Here is a 27,321-nt window from a genome sequence, read left to right as displayed (position 1 = left end):
ACCTAGAATCTTCTGATCCGTAGTCAGACGCGTTATCCATTGCGCCACTGGCCCACCGATCAGCTGTCCTTGAGCTTACACGGGACCTGTTGGTGTTCGACTGGGCAGAGGCCTGTCATGACATCTACTCTTTCTCATGCCATTAACAGGCCTCGAGCCAACGTCAGGAAGGGGTCCGATGAGGGGCCTGCTATAAAAACCTTCGAGATGGAGGCTTCACATATTGGGGATCTCGGTTGCTTTGTTTTCATGGCAAGTTGTGGTGTTGTTAGGATATTCCTACAGAGCCTGTGACAGTTTCTCAGCGGAAGAACTGGGATCCAGGGTCAGAGACGTCTCCTCTCCTGGAGGAAAATACAAGCCATAGTGGTCTTGCTGGGAAATGTGATAGAGTCCCACAGCTGGGCTTGAGGGGAAGGGCTCAACAGACCTTCCCTGGTTGTCTAGTTGTTAGGATTTGGCGCTCTCACCGCCGCGGCCCAGGTTCGGTTCCCGGTCAGGGAACGAGCTTTTGCCCTCCAGCGGCGGACGTGATTGCAAAATGGCGGACTACGAAAACAAATGCTGATTTCCTCGCCGAGAAGCACGGCCAAATAAATGTTTGCATGTGAAAAAGAACTCCTTCGAGCCGGAGTCGAACCAGCGACCTAAGGATTGCCAATTTGCCTCCTACAGTCCTCCACTCTACCAGCTGAGCTATCGAAGGCACGCTGGTTGGGGACAGAACCTCAACCTATCAGGTTGCTGAAGCTCCGCCGCTGGCTAAAAGTGCTACTAGCACAGACAGACGTGCTGGCTGTTTCGATAAGTGAAGTAAAGGCAAACCCAGCTTCCCATACCGGGAGCCGAATCCGGGCCGCCTGGGTGAAAACTAGGAATCCTGACTGCTAGACCATATGGGATCTTCCTCCCGCCCTGAGCAGGCCTTTTGGCTTTTAGTGTGTGACCGCCCCCTTTAAGAACATGGGAATGATCCGAAGGGATTGTTTACTGAATTCAATTTCATCAGGCTCACCGGAGGGAGCTCTCATTTGCCTTGCCCAGGGGGTTCAGTTTCCTCCCATTCCTGCGTTGGCATAACAGACACTGTAAACTGGTCGTAAAGCAAGGTCCTTGTGACAGTACTCATGCAATGCATTTGAAAAGACGCATGGTATTGTATGGTAACCGTAATCCCACTGACAAAGCAGCCTATTGTTGGACTGTCAATTTTCTCCTGGAGGAAAATACAAGCCCTAGTGGTCTTGCTGGGAAATGTGGTAGAGTCCCACAGCCGGGCTTGAGGGGAAGGACTCAACAGACCTTCCCTGGTGGTCTAGTGGTTAGGATTCGGCGCTCTCACCGCCGCGGCCCGGGTTCGATTCCCGGTCAGGGAATGAGCTTTTGCCCTCCAGCGGCGGTCGTGATTGCAAAATGGCGGACAACGAAATCAAGTGCTGATGGCCTCGTTGAGAAGCACTGCCAAAGAAATGTTTGTGCGTGAAAATGAACTCCTTCGAGCCGGAGTCGAACCAGTGACCTAAGGATTGCCAACTTGCCTCCTATCGAAGGCACTCTGGTCAAGGACAGAACCTCAACCTATCAGGTTGCTGAAGCTCCGCCGCTGGCTAAAAGTGCTACTAGCACAGACAGACGTGCTGGCTGTTTCGATAAGTGAAGCAAAGGCAACCCCAGCTTCCCATACCGGAAGTCAAACCCGGGCCGCCGCTAGACCATACGGGATCTTCCTCCCGCCTGGAGCAGGCCTTTTGGCTTTTAGTGTGTGACCGCCCCCTTTAAGAACATGGGAATGATCCGTAGGGATTGTTTACTGAATTCAATTTCATCAGGCTCACCGGAGGGAGCTCTCATTTGCCTTGCCCAGGGGGTTCAGTTTCCTCCCATTCCTGCGTTGGCATAACAGACACTGTAAACTGGTCGTAAAGCAAGGTCCTTGTGACAGTACTCATGCAATGCATTTGAAAAGACGCATGGTATTGTATGGTAACCGTAATCCCACTGACAAAGCAGCCTATTGTTGGACTGTCAATTTTTAATATTAATCAACCAATCCAATAATAAGAATAACAAAAACTACGGGCTAATAAAACGGAATAATAAAATGGCTATGGGCTGACAGCGAAGCAAAAGAGGCAGAGCGAGCCAGCCAGGAGTCGAACCTAGAATCTTCTGATCCGTAGTCAGACGCGTTATCCATTGCGCCACTGGCCCACCGATCAGGTGTCCTTGAGCTTACACGGGACCTGTTGGTGTTCGACTGGGCAGAGGCCTGTCATGACATCTACTCTTTCTCATGCCATTAACAGGCCTCGAGCCAACGTCAGGAAGGGGTCCGATGAGGGGCCTGCTATAAAAACCTTCGAGATGGAGGCTTCACATATTGGGGATCTCGGTTGCTTTGTTTTCATGGCAAGTTGTGGTGTTGTTAGGATATTCCTACAGAGCCTGTGACAGTTTCTCAGCGGAAGAACTGGGATCCAGGGTCAGAGACGTCTCCTCTCCTGGAGGAAAATACAAGCCATAGTGGTCTTGCTGGGAAATGTGATAGAGTCCCACAGCTGGGCTTGAGGGGAAGGGCTCAACAGACCTTCCCTGGTTGTCTAGTTGTTAGGATTTGGCGCTCTCACCGCCGCGGCCCAGGTTCGGTTCCCGGTCAGGGAACGAGCTTTTGCCCTCCAGCGGCGGACGTGATTGCAAAATGGCGGACTACGAAAACAAATGCTGATTTCCTCGCCGAGAAGCACGGCCAAATAAATGTTTGCATGTGAAAAAGAACTCCTTCGAGCCGGAGTCGAACCAGCGACCTAAGGATTGCCAATTTGCCTCCTACAGTCCTCCGCTCTACCAGCTGAGCTATCGAAGGCACGCTGGTTGGGGACAGAACCTCAACCTATCAGGTTGCTGAAGCTCCGCCGCTGGCTAAAAGTGCTACTAACACAGACAGACGTGCTGGCTGTTTCGATAAGTGAAGTAAAGGCAAACCCAGCTTCCCATACCGGGAGCCGAATCCGGGCCGCCTGGGTGAAAACTAGGAATCCTGACTGCTAGACCATATGGGATCTTCCTCCCGCCCTGAGCAGGCCTTTTGGCTTTTAGTGTGTGACCGCCCCCTTTAAGAACATGGGAATGATCCGAAGGGATTGTTTACTGAATTCAATTTCATCAGGCTCACCGGAGGGAGCTCTCATTTGCCTTGCCCAGGGGGTTCAGTTTCCTCCCATTCCTGCGTTGGCATAACAGACACTGTAAACTGGTCGTAAAGCAAGGTCCTTGTGACAGTACTCATGCAATGCATTTGAAAAGACGCATGGTATTGTATGGTAACCGTAATCCCACTGACAAAGCAGCCTATTGTTGGACTGTCAATTTTCTCCTGGAGGAAAATACAAGCCCTAGTGGTCTTGCTGGGAAATGTGGTAGAGTCCCACAGCCGGGCTTGAGGGGAAGGACTCAACAGACCTTCCCTGGTGGTCTAGTGGTTAGGATTCGGCGCTCTCACCGCCGCGGCCCGGGTTCGATTCCCGGTCAGGGAATGAGCTTTTGCCCTCCAGTGGCGGTCGTGATTGCAAAATGGCGGACAACGAAATCAAGTGCTGATGGCCTCGTTGAGAAGCACTGCCAAAGAAATGTTTGTGCGTGAAAATGAACTCCTTCGAGCCGGAGTCGAACCAGTGACCTAAGGATTGCCAACTTGCCTTCTATCGAAGGCACTCTGGTCAAGGACAGAACCTCAACCTATCAGGTTGCTGAAGCTCCGCCGCTGGCTAAAAGTGCTACTAGCACAGACAGACGTGCTGGCTGTTTCGATAAGTGAAGCAAAGGCAACCCCAGCTTCCCATACCGGAAGTCAAACCCGGGCCGCCGCTAGACCATACGGGATCTTCCTCCCGCCTGGAGCAGGCCTTTTGGCTTTTAGTGTGTGACCGCCCCCTTTAAGAACATGGGAATGATCCGTAGGGATTGTTTACTGAATTCAATTTCATCAGGCTCACCGGAGGGAGCTCTCATTTGCCTTGCCCAGGGGGTTCAGTTTCCTCCCATTCCTGCGTTGGCATAACAGACACTGTAAACTGGTCGTAAAGCAAGGTCCTTGTGACAGTACTCATGCAATGCATTTGAAAAGACGCATGGTATTGTATGGGAACCGTAATCCCACTGACAAAGCAGCCAATTGTTGGACTGTCAATTTTTAATATTAATCAACCAATCCAATAATAAGAATAACAAAAACTACGGGCTAATAAAACGGAATAATAAAATGGCTATGGGCTGACAGCGAAGCAAAAGAGGCAGAGTGAGCCAGCCAGGAGTCAAACCTAGAATCTTCTGATCCGTAGTCAGACGCGTTATCCATTGCGCCACTGGCCCACCGATCAGCTGTCCTTGAGCTTACACGGGACCTGTTGGTGTTCGACTGGGCAGAGGCCTGTCATGACATCTACTCTTTCTCATGCCATTAACAGGCCTCGAGCCAACGTCAGGAAGGGGTCCGATGAGGGGCCTGCTATAAAAACCTTCGAGATGGAGGCTTCACATATTGGGGATCTCGGTTGCTTTGTTTTCATGGCAAGTTGTGGTGTTGTTAGGATATTCCTACAGAGCCTGTGAGAGTTTCTCAGCGGAAGAACTGGGATCCAGGGTCAGAGACGTCTCCTCTCCTGGAGGAAAATACAAGCCATAGTGGTCTTGCTGGGAAATGTGATAGAGTCCCACAGCTGGGCTTGAGGGGAAGGGCTCAACAGACCTTCCCTGGTTGTCTAGTTGTTAGGATTTGGCGCTCTCACCGCCGCGGCCCAGGTTCAGTTCCCGGTCAGGGAACGAGCTTTTGCCCTCCAGCGGCGGACGTGATTGCAAAATGGCGGACTACGAAAACAAATGCTGATTTCCTCGCCGAGAAGCACGGCCAAATAAATGTTTGCATGTGAAAAAGAACTCCTTCGAGCCGGAGTCGAACCAGCGACCTAAGGATTGCCAATTTGCCTCCTACAGTCCTCCGCTCTACCAGCTGAGCTATCGAAGGCACGCTGGTTGGGGACAGAACCTCAACCTATCAGGTTGCTGAAGCTCCGCCGCTGGCTAAAAGTGCTACTAGCACAGACAGACGTGCTGGCTGTTTCGATAAGTGAAGTAAAGGCAAACCCAGCTTCCCATACCGGGAGCCGAATCCGGCCGCCTGGGTGAAAACTAGGAATCCTGACTGCTAGACCATATGGGATCTTCCTCCCGCCCTGAGCAGGCCTTTTGGCTTTTAGTGTGTGACCGCCCCCTTTAAGAACATGGGAATGATCCGAAGGGATTGTTTACTGAATTCAATTTCATCAGGCTCACCGGAGGGAGCTCTCATTTGCCTTGCCCAGGGGGTTCAGTTTCCTCCCATTCCTGCGTTGGCATAACAGACACTGTAAACTGGTCGTAAAGCAAGGTCCTTGTGACAGTACTCATGCAATGCATTTGAAAAGACGCATGGTATTGTATGGTAACCGTAATCCCACTGACAAAGCAGCCTATTGTTGGACTGTCAATTTTCTCCTGGAGGAAAATACAAGCCCTAGTGGTCTTGCTGGGAAATGTGGTAGAGTCCCACAGCTGGGCTTGAGGGGAAGGACTCAACAGACCTTCCCTGGTGGTCTAGTGGTTAGGATTCGGCGCTCTCACCGCCGCGGCCCGGGTTCGATTCCCGGTCAGGGAATGAGCTTTTGCCCTCCAGTGGCGGTCGTGATTGCAAAATGGCGGACAACGAAATCAAGTGCTGATGGCCTCGTTGAGAAGCACTGCCAAAGAAATGTTTGTGCGTGAAAATGAACTCCTTCGAGCCGGAGTCGAACCAGTGACCTAAGGATTGCCAACTTGCCTTCTATCGAAGGCACTCTGGTCAAGGACAGAACCTCAACCTATCAGGTTGCTGAAGCTCCGCCGCTGGCTAAAAGTGCTACTAGCACAGACAGACGTGCTGGCTGTTTCGATAAGTGAAGCAAAGGCAACCCCAGCTTCCCATACCGGAAGTCAAACCCGGGCCGCCGCTAGACCATACGGGATCTTCCTCCCGCCTGGAGCAGGCCTTTTGGCTTTTAGTGTGTGACCGCCCCCTTTAAGAACATGGGAATGATCCGTAGGGATTGTTTACTGAATTCAATTTCATCAGGCTCACCGGAGGGAGCTCTCATTTGCCTTGCCCAGGGGGTTCAGTTTCCTCCCATTCCTGCGTTGGCATAACAGACACTGTAAACTGGTCGTAAAGCAAGGTCCTTGTGACAGTACTCATGCAATGCATTTGAAAAGACGCATGGTATTGTATGGGAACCGTAATCCCACTGACAAAGCAGCCTATTGTTGGACTGTCAATTTTTAATATTAATCAACCAATCCAATAATAAGAATAACAAAAACTACGGGCTAATAAAACGGAATAATAAAATGGCTATGGGCTGACAGCGAAGCAAAAGAGGCAGAGTGAGCCAGCCAGGAGTCAAACCTAGAATCTTCTGATCCGTAGTCAGACGCGTTATCCATTGCGCCACTGGCCCACCGATCAGCTGTCCTTGAGCTTACACGGGACCTGTTGGTGTTCGACTGGGCAGAGGCCTGTCATGACATCTACTCTTTCTCATGCCATTAACAGGCCTCGAGCCAACGTCAGGAAGGGGTCCGATGAGGGGCCTGCTATAAAAACCTTTGAGATGGAGGCTTCACATATTGGGGATCTCGGTTGCTTTGTTTTCATGGCAAGTTGTGGTGTTGTTAGGATATTCCTACAGAGCCTGTGACAGTTTCTCAGCGGAAGAACTGGGATCCAGGGTCAGAGACGTCTCCTCTCCTGGAGGAAAATACAAGCCATAGTGGTCTTGCTGGGAAATGTGATAGAGTCCCACAGCTGGGCTTGAGGGGAAGGGCTCAACAGACCTTCCCTGGTTGTCTAGTTGTTAGGATTTGGCGCTCTCACCGCCGCGGCCCAGGTTCAGTTCCCGGTCAGGGAACGAGCTTTTGCCCTCCAGCGGCGGACGTGATTGCAAAATGGCGGACTACGAAAACAAATGCTGATTTCCTCGCCGAGAAGCACGGCCAAATAAATGTTTGCATGTGAAAAAGAACTCCTTCGAGCCGGAGTCGAACCAGCGACCTAAGGATTGCCAATTTGCCTCCTACAGTCCTCCGCTCTACCAGCTGAGCTATCGAAGGCACGCTGGTTGGGGACAGAACCTCAACCTATCAGGTTGCTGAAGCTCCGCCGCTGGCTAAAAGTGCTACTAGCACAGACAGACGTGCTGGCTGTTTCGATAAGTGAAGTAAAGGCAAACCCAGCTTCCCATACCGGGAGCCGAATCCGGGCCGCCTGGGTGAAAACTAGGAATCCTGACTGCTAGACCATATGGGATCTTCCTCCCGCCCTGAGCAGGCCTTTTGGCTTTTAGTGTGTGACCGCCCCCTTTAAGAACATGGGAATGATCCGAAGGGATTGTTTACTGAATTCAATTTCATCAGGCTCACCGGAGGGAGCTCTCATTTGCCTTGCCCAGGGGGTTCAGTTTCCTCCCATTCCTGCGTTGGCATAACAGACACTGTAAACTGGTCGTAAAGCAAGGTCCTTGTGACAGTACTCATGCAATGCATTTGAAAAGACGCATGGTATTGTATGGTAACCGTAATCCCACTGACAAAGCAGCCTATTGTTGGACTGTCAATTTTCTCCTGGAGGAAAATACAAGCCCTAGTGGTCTTGCTGGGAAATGTGGTAGAGTCCCACAGCTGGGCTTGAGGGGAAGGACTCAACAGACCTTCCCTGGTGGTCTAGTGGTTAGGATTCGGCGCTCTCACCGCCGCGGCCCGGGTTCGATTCCCGGTCAGGGAATGAGCTTTTGCCCTCCAGTGGCGGTCGTGATTGCAAAATGGCGGACAACGAAATCAAGTGCTGATGGCCTCGTTGAGAAGCACTGCCAAAGAAATGTTTGTGCGTGAAAATGAACTCCTTCGAGCCGGAGTCGAACCAGTGACCTAAGGATTGCCAACTTGCCTTCTATCGAAGGCACTCTGGTCAAGGACAGAACCTCAACCTATCAGGTTGCTGAAGCTCCGCCGCTGGCTAAAAGTGCTACTAGCACAGACAGACGTGCTGGCTGTTTCGATAAGTGAAGCAAAGGCAACCCCAGCTTCCCATACCGGAAGTCAAACCCGGGCCGCCGCTAGACCATACGGGATCTTCCTCCCGCCTGGAGCAGGCCTTTTGGCTTTTAGTGTGTGACCGCCCCCTTTAAGAACATGGGAATGATCCGTAGGGATTGTTTACTGAATTCAATTTCATCAGGCTCACCGGAGGGAGCTCTCATTTGCCTTGCCCAGGGGGTTCAGTTTCCTCCCATTCCTGCGTTGGCATAACAGACACTGTAAACTGGTCGTAAAGCAAGGTCCTTGTGACAGTACTCATGCAATGCATTTGAAAAGACGCATGGTATTGTATGGGAACCGTAATCCCACTGACAAAGCAGCCTATTGTTGGACTGTCAATTTTTAATATTAATCAACCAATCCAATAATAATAATAACAAAAACTACGGGCTAATAAAACGGAATAATAAAATGGCTATGGGCTGACAGCGAAGCAAAAGAGGCAGAGCGAGCCAGCCAGGTGTCAAACCTAGAATCTTCTGATCCGTAGTCAGACGTGTTATCCATTGCGCCACTGGCCCACCGATCAGCTGTCCTTGAGCTTACACGGGACCTGTTGGTGTTCGACTGGGCAGAGGCCTGTCATGACATCTACTCTTTCTCATGCCATTAACAGGCCTCGAGCCAACGTCAGGAAGGGGTCCGATGAGGGGCCTGCTATAAAAACCTTCGAGATGGAGGCTTCACATATTGGGGATCTCGGTTGCTTTGTTTTCATGGCAAGTTGTGGTGTTGTTAGGATATTCCTACAGAGCCTGTGACAGTTTCTCAGCGGAAGAACTGGGATCCAGGGTCAGAGACGTCTCCTCTCCTGGAGGAAAATACAAGCCATAGTGGTCTTGCTGGGAAATGTGATAGAGTCCCACAGCTGGGCTTGAGGGGAAGGGCTCAACAGACCTTCCCTGGTTGTCTAGTTGTTAGGATTTGGCGCTCTCACCGCCGCGGCCCAGGTTTGGTTCCCGGTCAGGGAACGAGCTTTTGCCCTCCAGCGGCGGACGTGATTGCAAAATGGCGGACTACGAAAACAAATGCTGATTTCCTCGCCGAGAAGCACGGCCAAATAAATGTTTGCATGTGAAAAAGAACTCCTTCGAGCCGGAGTCGAACCAGCGACCTAAGGATTGCCAATTTGCCTCCTACAGTCCTCCGCTCTACCAGCTGAGCTATCGAAGGCACGCTGGTTGGGGACAGAACCTCAACCTATCAGGTTGCCGAAGCTCCGCCGCTGGCTAAAAGTGCTACTAGCACAGACAGACGTGCTGGCTGTTTCGATAAGTGAAGTAAAGGCAAACCCAGCTTCCCATACCGGGAGCCGAATCCGGGCCGCCTGGGTGAAAACTAGGAATCCTGACTGCTAGACCATATGGGATCTTCCTCCCGCCCTGAGCAGGCCTTTTGGCTTTTAGTGTGTGACCGCCCCCTTTAAGAACATGGGAATGATCCGAAGGGATTGTTTACTGAATTCAATTTCATCAGGCTCACCGGAGGGAGCTCTCATTTGCCTTGCCCAAGGGGTTCAGTTTCCTCCCATTCCTGCGTTGGCATAACAGACACTGTAAACTGGTCGTAAAGCAAGGTCCTTGTGACAGTACTCATGCAATGCATTTGAAAAGACGCATGGTATTGTATGGTAACCGTAATCCCACTGACAAAGCAGCCTATTGTTGGACTGTCAATTTTCTCCTGGAGGAAAATACAAGCCCTAGTGGTCTTGCTGGGAAATGTGGTAGAGTCCCACAGCCGGGCTTGAGGGGAAGGACTCAACAGACCTTCCCTGGTGGTCTAGTGGTTAGGATTCGGCGCTCTCACCGCCGCGGCCCGGGTTCGATTCCCGGTCAGGGAATGAGCTTTTGCCCTCCAGCGGCGGTCGTGATTGCAAAATGGCGGACAACGAAATCAAGTGCTGATGGCCTCGTCGAGAAGCACTGCCAAAGAAATGTTTGTGCGTGAAAATGAACTCCTTCGAGCCTGAGTCGAACCAGTGACCTAAGGATTGCCAACTTGCCTCCTATCGAAGGCACTCTGGTCAGGGACAGAACCTCAACCTATCAGGTTGCTGAAGCTCCGCCGCTGGCTAAAAGTGCTACTAGCACAGACAGACGTGCTGGCTGTTTCGATAAGTGAAGCAAAGGCAACCCCAGCTTCCCATACCGGAAGTCAAACCCGGGCCGCCGCTAGACCATATGGGATCGTCCTCCCGCCTGGAGCAGGCCTTTTGGCTTTTAGTGTGTGACCGCCCCCTTTAAGAACATGGGAATGATCCGTAGGGATTGTTTACTGAATTCAATTTCATCAGGCTCACCGGAGGGAGCTCTCATTTGCCTTGCCCAGGGGGTTCAGTTTCCTCCCATTCCTGCGTTGGCATAACAGACACTGTAAACTGGTCGTAAAGCAAGGTCCTTGTGACAGTACTCATGCAATGCATTTGAAAAGACGCATGGTATTGTATGGTAACCGTAATCCCACTGACAAAGCAGCCTATTGTTGGACTGTCAATTTTTAATATTAATCAACCAATCCAATAATAATAATAACAAAAACTACGGGCTAATAAAAAGGAATAATAAAATGGCTATGGGCTGACAGCGAAGCAAAAGAGGCAGAGCGAGCCAGCCAGGAGTCGAACCTAGAATCTTCTGATCCGTAGTCAGACGCGTTATCCATTGCGCCACTGGCCCACCGATCAGGTGTCCTTGAGCTTACACGGGACCTGTTGGTGTTCGACTGGGCAGAGGCCTGTCATGACATCTACTCTTTTTCATGCCATTAACAGGCCTCGAGCCAACGTCAGGAAAGGGTCCGATGAGGGGCCTGCTATAAAAACCTTCGAGATGGAGGCTTCACATATTGGGGATCTCGGTTGCTTTGTTTTCATGGCAAGTTGTGGTGTTGTTAGGATATTCCTACAGAGCCTGTGACAGTTTCTCAGCGGAAGAACTGGGATCCAGGGTCAGAGACGTCTCCTCTCCTGGAGGAAAATACAAGCCCTAGTGGTCTTGCTGGGAAATGTGGTAGAGTCCCACAGCTGGGCTTGAGGGGAAGGACTCAACAGACCTTCCCTGGTGGTCTAGTGGTTAGGATTCGGCGCTCTCACCGCCGCGGCCCGGGTTCGATTCCCGGTCAGGGAATGAGCTTTTGCCCTCCAGCGGCGGTCGTGATTGCAAAATGGCGGACAACGAAATCAAGTGCTGATGGCCTCGTCGAGAAGCACTGCCAAAGAAATGTTTGCGCGTGAAAATGAACTCCTTCGAGCCGGAGTCGAACCAGTGACCTAAGGATTGCCAACTTGCCTCCTATCGAAGGCACTCTGGTCAGGGACAGAACCTCAACCTATCAGGTTGCTGAAGCTCCGTCGCTGGCTAAAAGTGCTACTAGCACAGACAGACGTGCTGGCTGTTTCGATAAGTGAAGCAAAGGCAACCCCAGCTTCCCATACCAGAAGTCAAACCCGGGCCGCCGCTAGACCATATGGGATCGTCCTCCCGCCTGGAGCAGGCCTTTTGGCTTTTAGTGTGTGACCGCCCCCTTTAAGAACATGGGAATGATCCGTAGGGATTGTTTACTGAATTCAATTTCATCAGGCTCACCGGAGGGAGCTCTCATTTGCCTTGCCCAGGGGGTTCAGTTTCCTCCCATTCCTGCGTTGGCATAACAGACACTGTAAACTGGTCGTAAAGCAAGGTCCTTGTGACAGTACTCATGCAATGCATTTGAAAAGACGCATGGTATTGTATGGTAACCGTAATCCCACTGACAAAGCAGCCTATTGTTGGACTGTCAATTTTTAATATTAATCAACCAATCCAATAATAATAATAACAAAAACTACGGGCTAATAAAACGGAATAATAAAATGGCTTTGGGCTGACAGCGAAGCAAAAGAGGCAGAGCGAGCCAGCCAGGAGTCGAACCTAGAATCTTCTGATCCGTAGTCAGACGCGTTATCCATTGCGCCACTGGCCCACCGATCAGGTGTCCTTGAGCTTACACAGGACCTGTTGGTGTTCGACTGGGCAGAGGCCTGTCATGACATCTACTCTTTTTCATGCCATTAACAGGCCTCGAGCCAACGTCAGGAAAGGGTCCGATGAGGGGCCTGCTATAAAAACCTTCGAGATGGAGGCTTCACATATTGGGGATCTCGGTTGCTTTGTTTTCATGGCAAGTTGTGGTGTTGTTAGGATATTCCTACAGAGCCTGTGACAGTTTCTCAGCGGAAGAACTGGGATCCAGGGTCAGAGACGTCTCCTCTCCTGGAGGAAAATACAAGCCCTAGTGGTCTTGCTGGGAAATGTGGTAGAGTCCCACAGCCGGGCTTGAGGGGAAGGACTCAACAGACCTTCCCTGGTGGTCTAGTGGTTAGGATTCGGCGCTCTCACCGCCGCGGCTCGGGTTCGATTCCCGTTCAGGGAATGAGCTTTTGCCCTCCAGCGGCGGTCGTGATTGCAAAATGGCGGACAAAGAAATCAAGTGCTGATGGCCTTGTCGAGAAGCACTGCCAAAGAAATGTTTGCGCGTGAAAATGAACTCCTTCGAGCCGGAGTCGAACCAGTGACCTAAGGATTGCCAACTTGCCTCCTATCGAAGGCACTCTGGTCAGGGACAGAACCTCAACCTATCAGGTTGCTGAAGCTCCGCCGCTGGCTAAAAGTGCTACTAGCACAGACAGACGTGCTGGCTGTTTCGATAAGTGAAGCAAAGGCAACCCCAGCTTCCCATACCGGAAGTCAAACCCGGGCCGCCACTAGACCATATGGGATCTTCCTCCCGCCTGGAGCAGGCCTTTTGGCTTTTAGTGTGTGACCGCCCCCTTTAAGAACATGGGAATGATCCGTAGGGATTGTTTACTGAATTCAATTTCATCAGGCTCACCGGAGGGAGCTCTCATTTGCCTTGCCCAGGGGGTTCAGTTTCCTCCCATTCCTGCGTTGGCATAACAGACACTTGTAACCCAGGTCAAAATTGAGCTGATCAAAAAAAAAATATATAATTTGTAATAATTATATTGTCACTCAAAATGCTTAAATAAGTAACATAATGTGTTGCCAAAGTCATTCTGCTGTGCCATGAACATTAAAATAATTAAATTAACTTGAATAATTAAAGCGTGACGTTTGTCATTAGACGGGCGCTGTGTATGACGTCACTGAAACGAGACGCATAATTGCAGAGAGCACGAGCTTCACAGATCGCGAGTGAAATCAAAGTGGATCAAAAGTGTGATAAATGATTGATTTTGGAGTGGATGATAGCCGATTGCGAGCCCTGTAGAATCCGATGTGACTGATTAATTGTGTATTGAAATCCCCCGGATTTGGTCAGGTTTTTTTTTGAGATTCGGAAAAAAAGCTGTGATCCTGAGATGGCGAGCCTCCCAGCTGAAAAGTCCTAAAAGAGACAAGAAATCCTGTGATTCATCGTGTGATCCGTGCCTTATCTGATGTCACAAGTGGAATTCATGCTTAGTGGTATTTCTCAGCAATTACCTCAACACTGAGTATCGTACAGAACTGATTGTTGCACTACAGACATTTTTGCACTACACCATACCAAGAGACTTTCATATTTGTTGATTTCATCGTTGGATTCAAAGGACTAATTGTGTTTGCATACAGAATTGTTCCATGGACTGAGAACTGTTTATCTACAGTGAGTTGCTGTTAAGTTTTGTATTATTTTCAGTTGAATTGTTATTTTTCTTGAAGTAATCTGTTATGTGAATTGTATTTTCTATTCTGGGTTAAAGGTTCTAACTCAGCCAAATTAATAAGAAACAAAGCTCCAAAAAACTATAATAAATTAGAACACGAGAAATTACATAAAACTAAAATTGAATTTAAGTCTATTAAAAACAAATTGATATACAAAAGAACACGATTTAAATACCAAAGTAAATAAATATAATACAAATAGATTTAATTAGATCAAGTAACCACAAAGGAGCTCAAAACCTACATATCTTAAAGGGAAAGAGAAAGAGACAATTCCATTGTTTTATACAATTTTATTGTTTATTGTTATTTCTTTTTATTTTACATTCATTTTACATTTTCCTGCAAAGTAAAAGGAAATCATCTCAGTAAAAGTAATTTTCCTGGTCTGTCTTGGTTTAGTGTTAATGTGTTTTACCTCATTTTGCCCTCTGTAACGAACTTAGAGTTCTGGTCCATAGCGTGTATCCTGATATACAGATGATACACACAGAAACGGAGTAGCTACGGTGCACTACATAGCGCTACCTGCTACAGTAGTGGCGAGCCAGCCAGGAGGGCATTGTAGTGTAAAAAATAAATAAATAAAAAAAACCTTTAAAGGCACAAGAGACCAGGAGAATAACTTTAAAATTTGAAGTAGTGCAAATAGTGTCAATATGGAGGTAGTTGAGCTTGAAAACATCATAATTGAAAACTCAGTGATAATTAGTGGATTCACAAACACAGAACTTGATGAAGATCTGACTGATTTTCTAAACAAGTATGGTCATGTCCATAGACACCTTTCCATAGACAATCCCAAATCGTCTTACCATAGGGAAGTCATAGTAGAGTACAGCAGTTGTTCTGCAGTAGTGGCTCTTAAACCCATGTTGCCTTACACTTTTAGGAGCCCGCACAATGTTGCTTATCTCATAAGGCTACTGTCAAGTGTCTATACGTCAGCAGTAACTGAGAATGCAACAAACCATTACTTTGCCGAACTGAAGAGGATAGCAAAGCTCAGTGGCAGATCTTTCGACGATCTCTTGAAAGAGCAGCTTCACTCAAGTGCTGCCTCCGTTGCTGACAATCTGACTTATGCAAACGATCATCTTGAGTCGTCCCAAATGACTGATTCTTCATCTGACATTCCTTTTCCACCCAAGCGAACTGAAAATTCAGAAGGAAGCCGAAATTCTGATACAGTCCACAGAGTGGTTACAGGAAGCCTTTCACCCACACTCGAGGCAAAGGATGTGAACCCACCTGAAGTCCAAAGAATGGTCGTTGAGCACATTGTGAAAAGTGAGGGAGGTTCATCCTCTAGTGTATCGTTCAGGCTACGAGTGTTCTCAGGCAAAGTTCCTCGTCCTACTGGCGAAGTTGATTATGACACCTGGCGGAACAGTGTAGAGTTAATTCTTCAAGACCCTTCTTTGTCTGACATACATCGATCTAGGAGGATCTTAGACAGCCTACTGCCGCCAGCATCTGAAATTGTCAAGCAGTTAGGTCCAAAAGCCTTGCCTGTTGCTTACCTCGATATCTTGGACTCCGCTTTCGATACCGTAGAGGATGGTGATGACCTTTTCGCAAAGTTTCTGAATACGCTGCAAAATGCAGGTGAAAAGCCTTCCTTGTACTTGCAACGGTTGCACACTAACCTTCTCAAAGTGATGAAAAGAGGCGGTATTCCTGCTGATGAAGCTGACCGACAACTTCTGAAACAATTCTGTCGGGGTTGTTGGGACGACACACTAATAGCAAAGCTTCAGCTTGAGCATAAAAGGAACAGACCACCCCCATTCCCTGAGCTACTCTTACAGTTGCGCAGTGAGGAGAACAAACACTTTTCCAAAGAAAGCCGCATGAGACAGCACCTAGGCCCACAGAGACAAAGAGCCAGTTCCCATATTGTCACTGCTAATCCTCTTGATCTAGGTCAAAACGAAATGTCAGAAGGATCTCAGGTTGATGAATTAAAAAGACAAGTCGCTAAGCTCCAGAGTCAGCTTGTCAAGCAAAAGAATAAACAGACTGGAAGAAGTGTGTTGCCTTCGACTGACGCTGTTCTTGAGCTAAAGCAACAAGTCACAGAGCTCCAGAGTCAGATGACAAAGCTCAGAGTCCAAAAGAACCCAGAGCCAAAGAACAATCAAGGCAAAATGAAGCAGACAAGCATACAATTTCCCAGAGAGAACCCTCCTACAGCTGACCACAAGCCACCTCACCGGCCCAGGCCAGGCTATTGTTTTCAATGTGGTGAGGATGGGCATGTTGCTTCAATCTGTGAAAATGATCCAAACCCGTCCCTAGTGACGATAAGAGGAAGATATTGAAAGAGCGCCAAGCCCTATGGGATAGTCAATATTGTTCAAGAGCCTCAGGAGCTTTAAACACCGCCCAGTCCTTGTAGCGAGACGTACAAGGGCTGTCACTTGTCAAACTAGTCTCAAGAAGTCAGTGAACATGAGCAATTTGAAGTCCCATGGAAAATGGCGTCCAGTTGGCCTACCCAAAGGATTAATCGGCACGAAGTGCACTGCTCAAGTGAACATCGAGGGAAAACCTTGTCCTTGTTTACTTGACACAGGGTCTCAAGTGACCACCATTTCCCAGTCTTTTTATGAGCAAAATCTGCCTGGATTAAGCATAACTTCTTTGGATAACCTGCTGGAAATAGAAGCAGCAAATGGTCAAGCAGTACCTTACCTGGGTTATATTGAGGTGAAAATCGCATTTCCCAGAGACTTCTTTGGGTCCGACGTTGAAGTTTCAACTCTTGCTTTGGTGATCCCAGAAACTGGTGGCACTGCCCAGCCAAATGTGTTAATAGGCACAAACACTTTGGATCTTGCATATGAAGAGTACCTTGAAACCAATGATTCAGTGTGTCAAGCTGTTCCATATGGCTACAGAGCCGTGATTCAGACCATCGAACACAGACGCCAGCAGAAAGTAAACAGTCGCATAGGATTCGTTAGGCTCCCTGATGTTACTCCTACTGTTGTTCCTGCGGGTCAAAATGTCGTTCTGGAAGGAGTGGTGAGTGTAAGTGGACAAGTAACAGAAAAATGGGCTGTGATGGAGCCTCCTTCATGTTCACCCTTTCCTGGAGGACTGCTAGTTGCCAGTTGCTTATTAAACTTACCTCAGTATCCATCACGCAAGGTTCCAGTGGTGTTAAAAAACGAAACAGAACATGACATTATCATCCCTGGCAAGAGTGTGATTGCAGATATTCATGCTTTGCAAAAAGTAATGTCACACAATGTCGTGCAATCTGTTTGCTCAGTGTCCAGTGTCCATGCAAAATCTGACAAAGAACTCTGCTTCGACTTCGGTGATTCCTGTCTGCCAGAGGAGTGGAGGAAGAGAATCACTCAGAAACTGCGTGCCATGCCCGAAGTCTTTGCGTTGCATGACATGGATGTTGGTCAAACAGACAAAGTGAAACACAATATCAAGCTACACAACGAAACCCCCTTCAAGCAGAAAGCAAGACCAATCCATCCCAACGATCTTGAAGCTGTCCGGCGACATCTAGAGGAATTGCTTGAAGCAGGAATCATTCGTGAGTCAGAATCATCTTTTTCTTCTCCTATCGTCGTAGTAAGGAAGAAGAATGGCGATATAAGACTTTGCATTGATTACCGCAAGTTGAATATTCAGACTATCAAGGATGCATATGCCTTACCCAACTTGGAGGAAACCTTTTCAGCACTTCGAGGTTCGAAATGGTTCTCAGTGCTCGATCTCAAATCTGGGTATTACCAGATCGAAGTAGAAGAGAAAGACAAACCCAAGACCGCCTTCGTATGCCCATTGGGCTTTTGGGAGTTTAATAGGATGCCTCAGGGCATCACTAACGCTCCCAGCACCTTCCAAAGGCTGATGGAGAAGTGCATGGGTGACATCAACCTTTCAGAAGTCCTAGTGTTCTTGGACGATTTGATTGTCTTCTCAGATACTTTAGAAGAGCATGAGAGACGCCTTCTTCAGGTTTTGGGACGCTTGAAAGATTATGGTTTAAAGCTTTCATTGGAGAAATGCAAGTTTTTTCAGACGTCAGTGAAATACCTCGGTCACATCGTCTCAGAAAACGGTGTGGAGACGGATCCCCAAAAGATAGAAGCCATTAAGACCTGGCCAAGTCCAAGAAATCTGAAAGAGTTGCGTTCCTTTCTGGGTTTCTCCGGTTATTACCGACGATTTATTAAGGACTATGCGAAAATAGTGAAGCCATTGAATGAACTAACCATGGGATATCCTCCTCTTCAGAAAAGTTGCAAGATGAAAAGTAAGGAAAAAGCCTACCTTGATCCCAAAGTGCCTTTTGGAGGGCGATGGACCAATGACTGCCAGCAAGTATTTGAAACACTCATCGAAAAACTCACTGAAGCACCAGTATTAGGATTTGCAGACCCTGGGTTGCCGTATGTGCTCCATACAGATGCGAGCACTACCGGACTAGGTGCAGCGCTCTATCAAGAGCAAGAGGGCGTGCTACGAGTAATTGCATATGCCAGTCGAGGATTGTCAAAGAGCGAGGCCAGGTATCCTGCCCACAAGCTGGAATTCCTAGCCCTGAAATGGGTGGTTACTGAAAAGTTTTGCGACTATCTGTATGGGAGTAGTTTCAAGGTGATCACAGACAGCAACCCCCTCACTTATGTTTTAACCTCAGCCAAGTTGGATGCGACTAGCTATAGGTGGTTGTCTGCCTTGTCTACTTTCTCCTTTACCCTCCAGTATCGTCCTGGGAAGAGCAATCTCGACGCAGATGCACTCTCAAGACGGCCTCATGGTGATCTGGTGAATGATTTACCATCTCAGAAAGAACAAGATCGAATACGCCAGTTTACCTTGTATCACTCACCTGAAGCGGCCAATTCCACCCTTGTTTCCACTGACGTAATACAAGCAATCTGTGACAAGCATTCATTATGTCAAGCTGGTGACAGCAGTTGTATCACTCTAGTTGAGTCACGCTCTATGTGCCCGGAAGCGATTCCAGAAGATTACGAGCAGATGGAAGGATCTTCAGTTGTTCCCTGTATGTCAGAACAAGAGTTAAAAGAAAAACAGAGAAAAGACCCAGCCATGCGAGAAGTAATTATTCAATTAGAATCAGGAGACACTGTCTTACCTGCACTGAGACGTGAGCTTCCAGAACTTCCTTTCCTGTTAAGGGAATGGAGAAAACTTGAGCTAAGGGATGGTGTTCTCTATCGCAAAAGAACTGTTGGAGACTGCACGACTTACCAACTTGTCCTTCCACCTGACTTAAGAGCCATGACCATGGAGAGTCTGCATGACAACATGGGTCACATGGGAATAGAACGGACTCTTGATCTCATCCGGTCCCGATTCTATTGGCCCAGGATGGCTGCTGATGTTGAAAACAAAGTCAAGACCTGCAGTCGCTGTGTGTGTAGAAAGACTTTGCCAGAAAGAGCAGCACCTCTAGTGAACATACAAGTCACCCGGCCACTAGAGTTAGTGTGCATGGACTTTTTGTCATTGGAACCCGACCGTAGCAACACCAAAGATATCTTGGTGATAACAGACTTCTTCACCAAGTATGCGGTCGCAGTTCCCACCCCAAACCAAAAAGCCAGAACAGTCGCCAAGAGTCTCTGGGAGAACTTTATAGTTCATTATGGTGTGCCTGAAAAGCTCCACAGCGACCAAGGACCTGATTTTGAGTCCAGGACAATAAAAGAACTCTGTGAAATCGCTGGCATCAAAAAGGTCAGAACTACACCTTACCATCCTAGAGGGAACCCGGTTGAGCGTTTCAACCGCACTCTACTAGGAATGCTTGGTACTTTGAAAGCTCAGGAGAAGACACGTTGGAAAGACTTTGTGAAACCATTGGTACATGCTTACAATTGTACAAAACACGAGACTACAGGATTCACACCGTATGAACTTATGTTCGGACGACAGCCAAGATTGCCTGTAGACTTAATTTATAACACCTCAGTGAATCATGAAAGTCCCAAGTTTCATTCACAGTATGTGCAGTCATTGAAAACTCATCTTCAGGAAAGCTACAAGCTAGCTCAGAAGAATGCAGCCAAAACTGCCGAAAGGAACAAAGTCCATTTCGACCGCAGAGTGACTGAGTCGTCTCTGGAAGAAGGTGACCGTGTGCTGGTCAGAAACGTGAGGTTACGTGGGAAACATAAACTGGCCGACAGGTGGGATCCTGTGGTACATGTTGTAGTAGGACGTGCGGGTGAACTACCTGTCTACACAGTGAGACCTGAGAGACAAGAAGGTCCCTTACGAACACTGCATAGAGATTTGTTGCTACCTTGTGGATTTTTGTCTTCACTTGCTGAGGATGAGGTTGATGTGATAAAACCTCTGAAAAAACGGGTAACCAGACAAAGCAGAGATGAGGAAGCTGAGGAATGTCCTGAGAACTACCAAAGTTCTGATGAGGATGACTATGTACCCCAGATCTCTGAAGTGCCAGCTATTACCTCAGAAAGGTTCATCCGGGAATACAATGTCATAAGGAAGCATGTAGAGGCTCCTCTTAACTCTAATCCTGCAAACGAAATCTCACCTGACATACCATCAGTCCCAAATGATGATTCCGAGACGATGATTCCGCCTGAAGCAGAGTACTTACCTGGTACCGAAACCTCAGCTGATACACAGTACTTACCCGAAGCTGAATCTTCATCCGGTCATGCAGAACCTGTAAGGGAAAACTTGAAAGAAAGAAACCACTCACCTCAAGTAGAACAGCAGACACTAGATGTACCTGGTGGAAACAAAAAGGGAAAAGACGATGACACGCATGCTGTGCAAATTGAGGAAACTGTACCTGATGTTCCATTGCAGAGAAGCAGACTGGAGTCAGCTGAATCTGAGGAAGCAACAGATCAAGATGAAAGTGAGGATGAAAGTCATCTAAGAAAGTCTAGAAGAGTAAAGCAGAAGTCAAAAAGATTGACTTACCCAGAGTTGGGAAACCCAATGATATCCATAATTCAATCCTTGCTTCAGGGTTTGAACACTGCCTTTGTCGAGTCACTTGCAGAACAACCCAGATCAATTAGACACTCCAAACCCTAATACTTAGGTTACAGCCATGCAAAGGGACTTGCATAGACTTAAGAGGGGAGGGTGTAACCCAGGTCAAAATTGAGCTGATCAAAAAAAAAATATATAATTTGTAATAATTATATTGTCACTCAAAATGCTTAAATAAGTAACATAATGTGTTGCCAAAGTCATTCTGCTGTGCCATGAACATTAAAATAATTAAATTAACTTGAATAATTAAAGCGTGACGTTTGTCATTAGACGGGCGCTGTGTATGACGTCACTGAAACGAGACGCATAATTGCAGAGAGCACGAGCTTCACAGATCGCGAGTGAAATCAAAGTGGATCAAAAGTGTGATAAATGATTGATTTTGGAGTGGATGATAGCCGATTGCGAGCCCTGTAGAATCCGATGTGACTGATTAATTGTGTATTGAAATCCCCCGGATTTGGTCAGGTTTTTTTTTGAGATTCGGAAAAAAAGCTGTGATCCTGAGATGGCGAGCCTCCCAGCTGAAAAGTCCTAAAAGAGACAAGAAATCCTGTGATTCATCGTGTGATCCGTGCCTTATCTGATGTCACAAGTGGAATTCATGCTTAGTGGTATTTCTCAGCAATTACCTCAACACTGAGTATCGTACAGAACTGATTGTTGCACTACAGACATTTTTGCACTACACCATACCAAGAGACTTTCATATTTGTTGATTTCATCGTTGGATTCAAAGGACTAATTGTGTTTGCATACAGAATTGTTCCATGGACTGAGAACTGTTTATCTACAGTGAGTTGCTGTTAAGTTTTGTATTATTTTCAGTTGAATTGTTATTTTTCTTGAAGTAATCTGTTATGTGAATTGTATTTTCTATTCTGGGTTAAAGGTTCTAACTCAGCCAAATTAATAAGAAACAAAGCTCCAAAAAACTATAATAAATTAGAACACGAGAAATTACATAAAACTAAAATTGAATTTAAGTCTATTAAAAACAAATTGATATACAAAAGAACACGATTTAAATACCAAAGTAAATAAATATAATACAAATAGATTTAATTAGATCAAGTAACCACAAAGGAGCTCAAAACCTACATATCTTAAAGGGAAAGAGAAAGAGACAATTCCATTGTTTTATACAATTTTATTGTTTATTGTTATTTCTTTTTATTTTACATTCATTTTACATTTTCCTGCAAAGTAAAAGGAAACCATCTCAGTAAAAGTAATTTTCCTGGTCTGTCTTGGTTTAGTGTTAATGTGTTTTACCTCATTTTGCCCTCTGTAACGAACTTAGAGTTCTGGTCCATAGCGTGTATCCTGATATACAGATGATACACACAGAAACGGAGTAGCTACGGTGCACTACATAGCGCTACCTGCTACACACTGTAAACTGGTCGTAAAGCAAGGTCCTTGTGACAGTACTCATGCAATGCATTTGAAAAGACGCATGGTATTGTATGGTAACCGTAATCCCACTGACAAAGCAGCCTATTGTTGGACTGTCAATTTTTAATATTAATCAACCAATCCAATAATAAGAATAACAAAAACTACGGGCTAATAAAACGGAATAATAAAATGGCTATGGGCTGACAGCGAAGCAAAAGAGGCAGAGCGAGCCAGCCAGGAGTCAAACCTAGAATCTTCTGATCCGTAGTCAGACGCGTTATCCATTGCGCCACTGGCCCACCGATCAGCTGTCCTTGAGCTTACACGGGACCTGTTGGTGTTCGACTGGGCAGAGGCCTGTCATGACATCTACTCTTTCTCATGCCATTAACAGGCCTCGAGCCAACGTCAGGAAGGGGTCCGATGAGGGGCCTGCTATAAAAACCTTCGAGATGGAGGCTTCACATATTGGGGATCTCGGTTGCTTTGTTTTCATGGCAAGTTGTGGTGTTGTTAGGATATTCCTACAGAGCCTGTGACAGTTTCTCAGCGGAAGAACTGGGATCCAGGGTCAGAGACGTCTCCTCTCCTGGAGGAAAATACAAGCCATAGTGGTCTTGCTGGGAAATGTGATAGAGTCCCACAGCTGGGCTTGAGGGGAAGGGCTCAACAGACCTTCCCTGGTTGTCTAGTTGTTAGGATTTGGCGCTCTCACCGCCGCGGCCCAGGTTCGGTTCCCGGTCAGGGAACGAGCTTTTGCCCTCCAGCGGCGGTCGTGATTGCAAAATGGCGGACAAAGAAATCAAGTGCTGATGGCCTCGTCGAGAAGCACTGCTAGACCATATGGGATCTTCCTCCCGCCCTGAGCAGGCCTTTTGGCTTTTAGTGTGTGACCGCCCCCTTTAAGAACATGGGAATGATCCGAAGGGATTGTTTACTGAATTCAATTTCATCAGGCTCACCGGAGGGAGCTCTCATTTGCCTTGCCCAGGGGGTTCAGTTTCCTCCCATTCCTGCGTTGGCATAACAGACACTGTAAACTGGTCGTAAAGCAAGGTCCTTGTGACAGTACTCATGCAATGCATTTGAAAAGACGCATGGTATTGTATGGTAACCGTAATCCCACTGACAAAGCAGCCTATTGTTGGACTGTCAATTTTCTCCTGGAGGAAAATACAAGCCCTAGTGGTCTTGCTGGGAAATGTGGTAGAGTCCCACAGCCGGGCTTGAGGGGAAGGACTCAACAGACCTTCCCTGGTGGTCTAGTGGTTAGGATTCGGCGCTCTCACCGCCGCGGCTCGGGTTCGATTCCCGTTCAGGGAATGAGCTTTTGCCCTCCAGCGGCGGTCGTGATTGCAAAATGGCGGACAACGAAATCAAGTGCTGATGGCCTCGTCGAGAAGCACTGCCAAAGAAATGTTTGCGCGTGAAAATGAACTCCTTCGAGCCGGAGTCGAACCAGTGACCTAAGGATTGCCAACTTGCCTCCTATCGAAGGCACTCTGGTCAGGGACAGAACCTCAACCTATCAGGTTGCTGAAGCTCCGCCGCTGGCTAAAAGTGCTACTAGCACAGACAGACGTGCTGGCTGTTTCGATAAGTGAAGCAAAGGCAACCCCAGCTTCCCATACCGGAAGTCAAACCCGGGCCGCCGCTAGACCATATGGGATCTTCCTCCCGCCTGGAGCAGGCCTTTTGGCTTTTAGTGTGTGACCGCCCCCTTTAAGAACATGGGAATGATCCGTAGGGATTGTTTACTGAATTCAATTTCATCAGGCTCACCGGAGGGAGCTCTCATTTGCCTTGCCCAGGGGGTTCAGTTTCCTCCCATTCCTGCGTTGGCATAACAGACACTGTAAACTGGTCGTAAAGCAAGGTCCTTGTGACAGTACTCATGCAATGCATTTGAAAAGACGCATGGTATTGTATGGTAACCGTAATCCCACTGACAAAGCCGCCTATTGTTGGACTGTCAATTTTTAATATTAATCAACCAATCCAATAATAAGAATAACAAAAACTACGGGCTAATAAAACGGAATAATAAAATGGCTATGGGCTGACAGCGAAGCAAAAGAGGCAGAGCGAGCCAGCCAGGTGTCAAACCTAGAATCTTCTGATCCGTAGTCAGACGTGTTATCCATTGCGCCACTGGCCCACCGATCAGCTGTCCTTGAGCTTACACGGGACCTGTTGGTGTTCGACTGGGCAGAGGCCTGTCATGACATCTACTCTTTCTCATGCCATTAACAGGCCTCGAGCCAACGTCAGGAAGGGGTCCGATGAGGGGCCTGCTATAAAAACCTTTGAGATGGAGGCTTCACATATTGGGGATCTCGGTTGCTTTGTTTTCATGGCAAGTTGTGGTGTTGTTAGGATATTCCTACAGAGCCTGTGACAGTTTCTCAGCGGAAGAACTGGGATCCAGAGTCAGAGACGTCTCCTCTCCTGGAGGAAAATACAAGCCATAGTGGTCTTGCTGGGAAATGTGATAGAGTCCCACAGCCGGGCTTGAGGGGAAGGGCTCAACAGACCTTCCCTGGTTGTCTAGTGGTTAGGATTTGGCGCTCTCACCGCCGCGGCCCAGGTTCGGTTCCCGGTCAGGGAACGAGCTTTTGCCCTCCAGCGGCGGACGTGATTGCAAAATGGCGGACTACGAAAACAAACGCTGATGGCCTCGTCGAGAAGCACGGCCAAATAAATGTTTGCATGTGAAAAAGAACTCCTTCGAGCCGGAGTCGAACCAGCGACCTAAGGATTGCCAATTTGCCTCCTACAGTCCTCCGCTCTACCAGCTGAGCTATCGAAGGCACGCTGGTTGGGGACAGAACCTCAACCTATCAGGTTTCTGAAGCTCCGCCGCTGGCTAAAAGTGCTACTAGCACAGACAGACGTGCTGGCTGTTTCGATAAGTGAAGTAAAGGCAAACCCAGCTTCCCATACCGGGAGCCGAATCCGGGCCGCCTGGGTGAAAACTAGGAATCCTGACTGCTAGACCATATGGGATCTTCCTCCCGCCCTGAGCAGGCCTTTTGGCTTTTAGTGTGTGACCGCCCCCTTTAAGAACATGGGAATGATCCGAAGGGATTGTTTACTGAATTCAATTTCATCAGGCTCACCGGAGGGAGCTCTCATTTGCCTTGCCCAGGGGGTTCAGTTTCCTCCCATTCCTGCGTTGGCATAACAGACACTGTAAACTGGTCGTAAAGCAAGGTCCTTGTGACAGTACTCATGCAATGCATTTGAAAAGACGCATGGTATTGTATGGTAACCGTAATCCCACTGACAAAGCAGCCTATTGTTGGACTGTCAATTTTCTCCTGGAGGAAAATACAAGCCCTAGTGGTCTTGCTGGGAAATGTGGTAGAGTCCCACAGCCGGGCTTGAGGGGAAGGACTCAACAGACCTTCCCTGGTGGTCTAGTGGTTAGGATTCGGCGCTCTCACCGCCGCGGCCCGGGTTCGATTCCCGGTCAGGGAATGAGCTTTCGCCCTCCAGCGGCGTTCGTGATTGCAAAATGGCGGACAACGAAATCAAGTGCTGATGGCCTCGTCGAGAAGCACTGCCAAAGAAATGTTTGCGCGTGAAAATGAACTCCTTCGAGCCGGAGTCGAACCAGTGACCTAAGGATTGCCAACTTGCCTCCTATCGAAGGCACTCTGGTCAGGGACAGAACCTCAACCTATCAGGTTGCTGAAGCTCCGCCGCTGGCTAAAAGTGCTACTAGCACAGACAGACGTGCTGGCTGTTTCGATAAGTGAAGCAAAGGCAACCCCAGCTTCCCATACCGGAAGTCAAACCCGGGCCGCCGCTAGACCATATGGGATCGTCCTCCCGCCTGGAGCAGGCCTTTTGGCTTTTAGTGTGTGACTGCCCCCTTTAAGAACATGGGAATGATCCGTAGGGATTGTTTACTGAATTCAATTTCATCAGGCTCACCGGAGGGAGCTCTCATTTGCCTTGCCCAGGGGGTTCAGTTTCCTCCCATTCCTGCGTTGGCATAACAGACACTGTAAACTGGTCGTAAAGCAAGGTCCTTGTGACAGTACTCATGCAATGCATTTGAAAAGACGCATGGTATTGTATGGTAACCGTAATCCCACTGACAAAGCAGCCTATTGTTGGACTGTCAATTTTTAATATTAATCAACCAATCCAATAATAAGAATAACAAAAACTACGGGCTAATAAAACGGAATAATAAAATGGCTATGGGCTGACAGCGAAGCAAAAGAGGCAGAGCGAGCCAGCCAGGAGTCAAACCTAGAATCTTCTGATCCGTAGTCAGACGCGTTATCCATTGCGCCACTGGCCCACCGATCAGCTGTCCTTGAGCTTACACGGGACCTGTTGGTGTTCGACTGGGCAGAGGCCTGTCATGACATCTACTCTTTCTCATGCCATTAACAGGCCTCGAGCCAACGTCAGGAAGGGGTCCGATGAGGGGCCTGCTATAAAAACCTTCGAGATGGAGGCTTCACATATTGGGGATCTCGGTTGCTTTGTTTTCATGGCAAGTTGTGGTGTTGTTAGGATATTCCTACAGAGCCTGTGACAGTTTCTCAGCGGAAGAACTGGGATCCAGGGTCAGAGACGTCTCCTCTCCTGGAGGAAAATACAAGCCATAGTGGTCTTGCTGGGAAATGTGATAGAGTCCCACAGCTGGGCTTGAGGGGAAGGGCTCAACAGACCTTCCCTGGTTGTCTAGTTGTTAGGATTTGGCGCTCTCACCGCCGCGGCCCAGGTTCGGTTCCCGGTCAGGGAACTAGCTTTTGCCCTCCAGCGGCGGACGTGATTGCAAAATGGCGGACTACGAAAACAAATGCTGATTTCCTTGCCGAGAAGCACGGCCAAATAAATGTTTGCATGTGAAAAAGAACTCCTTCGAGCCGGAGTCGAACCAGCGACCTAAGGATTGCCAATTTGCCTCCTACAGTCCTCCGCTCTACCAGCTGAGCTATCGAAGGCACGCTGGTTGGGGACAGAACCTCAACCTATCAGGTTGCTG

At 48.1% G+C, this 27,321-nt stretch overlaps 1 protein-coding gene and 17 non-coding genes across 18 annotated transcripts; 8 read left to right on the top strand and 10 right to left on the bottom strand.

Annotated features, from left to right (window-relative positions):
* Positions 1 to 619: 619 nt before the first annotated feature.
* Positions 620 to 706, bottom strand: trnay-gua (transfer RNA tyrosine (anticodon GUA)). Its single transcript is given in 2 exon segments — positions 620 to 655; positions 670 to 706. It is a non-coding gene; the product is annotated as a tRNA-Tyr (tRNA).
* A 598-nt stretch (positions 707 to 1,304) lies between these two features.
* trnae-cuc (transfer RNA glutamic acid (anticodon CUC)) lies at positions 1,305 to 1,376 on the top strand. The gene has a single exon. It is a non-coding gene; the product is annotated as a tRNA-Glu (tRNA).
* Positions 1,377 to 2,138: 762 nt separating this feature from the next.
* On the bottom strand, positions 2,139 to 2,211 carry trnar-acg (transfer RNA arginine (anticodon ACG)). The gene has a single exon. It is a non-coding gene; the product is annotated as a tRNA-Arg (tRNA).
* A 565-nt stretch (positions 2,212 to 2,776) lies between these two features.
* trnay-gua (transfer RNA tyrosine (anticodon GUA)) lies at positions 2,777 to 2,863 on the bottom strand. Its single transcript is given in 2 exon segments — positions 2,777 to 2,812; positions 2,827 to 2,863. It is a non-coding gene; the product is annotated as a tRNA-Tyr (tRNA).
* Positions 2,864 to 3,461: 598 nt separating this feature from the next.
* On the top strand, positions 3,462 to 3,533 carry trnae-cuc (transfer RNA glutamic acid (anticodon CUC)). The gene has a single exon. It is a non-coding gene; the product is annotated as a tRNA-Glu (tRNA).
* Positions 3,534 to 4,933: 1,400 nt separating this feature from the next.
* Positions 4,934 to 5,020, bottom strand: trnay-gua (transfer RNA tyrosine (anticodon GUA)). Its single transcript is given in 2 exon segments — positions 4,934 to 4,969; positions 4,984 to 5,020. It is a non-coding gene; the product is annotated as a tRNA-Tyr (tRNA).
* Positions 5,021 to 5,617: 597 nt separating this feature from the next.
* Positions 5,618 to 5,689, top strand: trnae-cuc (transfer RNA glutamic acid (anticodon CUC)). Its single transcript has one exon. It is a non-coding gene; the product is annotated as a tRNA-Glu (tRNA).
* A 1,400-nt stretch (positions 5,690 to 7,089) lies between these two features.
* trnay-gua (transfer RNA tyrosine (anticodon GUA)) lies at positions 7,090 to 7,176 on the bottom strand. The gene is given in 2 exon segments: positions 7,090 to 7,125; positions 7,140 to 7,176. It is a non-coding gene; the product is annotated as a tRNA-Tyr (tRNA).
* A 598-nt stretch (positions 7,177 to 7,774) lies between these two features.
* On the top strand, positions 7,775 to 7,846 carry trnae-cuc (transfer RNA glutamic acid (anticodon CUC)). Its single transcript has one exon. It is a non-coding gene; the product is annotated as a tRNA-Glu (tRNA).
* Positions 7,847 to 9,246: 1,400 nt separating this feature from the next.
* Positions 9,247 to 9,333, bottom strand: trnay-gua (transfer RNA tyrosine (anticodon GUA)). The gene is given in 2 exon segments: positions 9,247 to 9,282; positions 9,297 to 9,333. It is a non-coding gene; the product is annotated as a tRNA-Tyr (tRNA).
* A 598-nt stretch (positions 9,334 to 9,931) lies between these two features.
* Positions 9,932 to 10,003, top strand: trnae-cuc (transfer RNA glutamic acid (anticodon CUC)). Its single transcript has one exon. It is a non-coding gene; the product is annotated as a tRNA-Glu (tRNA).
* Positions 10,004 to 10,765: 762 nt separating this feature from the next.
* trnar-acg (transfer RNA arginine (anticodon ACG)) lies at positions 10,766 to 10,838 on the bottom strand. Its single transcript has one exon. It is a non-coding gene; the product is annotated as a tRNA-Arg (tRNA).
* A 378-nt stretch (positions 10,839 to 11,216) lies between these two features.
* trnae-cuc (transfer RNA glutamic acid (anticodon CUC)) lies at positions 11,217 to 11,288 on the top strand. The gene has a single exon. It is a non-coding gene; the product is annotated as a tRNA-Glu (tRNA).
* A 762-nt stretch (positions 11,289 to 12,050) lies between these two features.
* On the bottom strand, positions 12,051 to 12,123 carry trnar-acg (transfer RNA arginine (anticodon ACG)). Its single transcript has one exon. It is a non-coding gene; the product is annotated as a tRNA-Arg (tRNA).
* A 2,860-nt stretch (positions 12,124 to 14,983) lies between these two features.
* Positions 14,984 to 16,195, top strand: LOC130073800 (paraneoplastic antigen Ma1-like). The gene has a single exon (XM_056239416.1). It carries the CDS (start codon positions 14,984 to 14,986, stop codon positions 16,193 to 16,195), a length of 1,212 nt encoding a protein of 403 aa, XP_056095391.1.
* An 8,841-nt stretch (positions 16,196 to 25,036) lies between these two features.
* On the bottom strand, positions 25,037 to 25,123 carry trnay-gua (transfer RNA tyrosine (anticodon GUA)). Its single transcript is given in 2 exon segments — positions 25,037 to 25,072; positions 25,087 to 25,123. It is a non-coding gene; the product is annotated as a tRNA-Tyr (tRNA).
* A 598-nt stretch (positions 25,124 to 25,721) lies between these two features.
* On the top strand, positions 25,722 to 25,793 carry trnae-cuc (transfer RNA glutamic acid (anticodon CUC)). Its single transcript has one exon. It is a non-coding gene; the product is annotated as a tRNA-Glu (tRNA).
* Positions 25,794 to 27,193: 1,400 nt separating this feature from the next.
* Positions 27,194 to 27,280, bottom strand: trnay-gua (transfer RNA tyrosine (anticodon GUA)). Its single transcript is given in 2 exon segments — positions 27,194 to 27,229; positions 27,244 to 27,280. It is a non-coding gene; the product is annotated as a tRNA-Tyr (tRNA).
* Between the last annotated feature and the right edge of the window lie 41 nt (positions 27,281 to 27,321).

Source organism: Rhinichthys klamathensis, unplaced genomic scaffold (genome assembly GCF_029890125.1).
Source record: "Rhinichthys klamathensis goyatoka isolate OS25496 unplaced genomic scaffold, OSU_Roscu_1.1 h1tg000562l_1, whole genome shotgun sequence".
Taxonomy (NCBI): Eukaryota; Metazoa; Chordata; class Actinopteri; order Cypriniformes; family Leuciscidae; genus Rhinichthys; species Rhinichthys klamathensis.
The sequence above is the reverse complement of the archived record's forward strand: the minus strand, read 5'-3'. Positions and strand labels throughout refer to the sequence as shown.

Excerpts from the sequence above, each read along its gene's own strand:
- LOC130073800 (XM_056239416.1), top strand. The coding sequence starts at position 14,984 with ATGACTGATTCTTCATCTGACATTCCTTTTCCACCCAAGCGAACTGAA.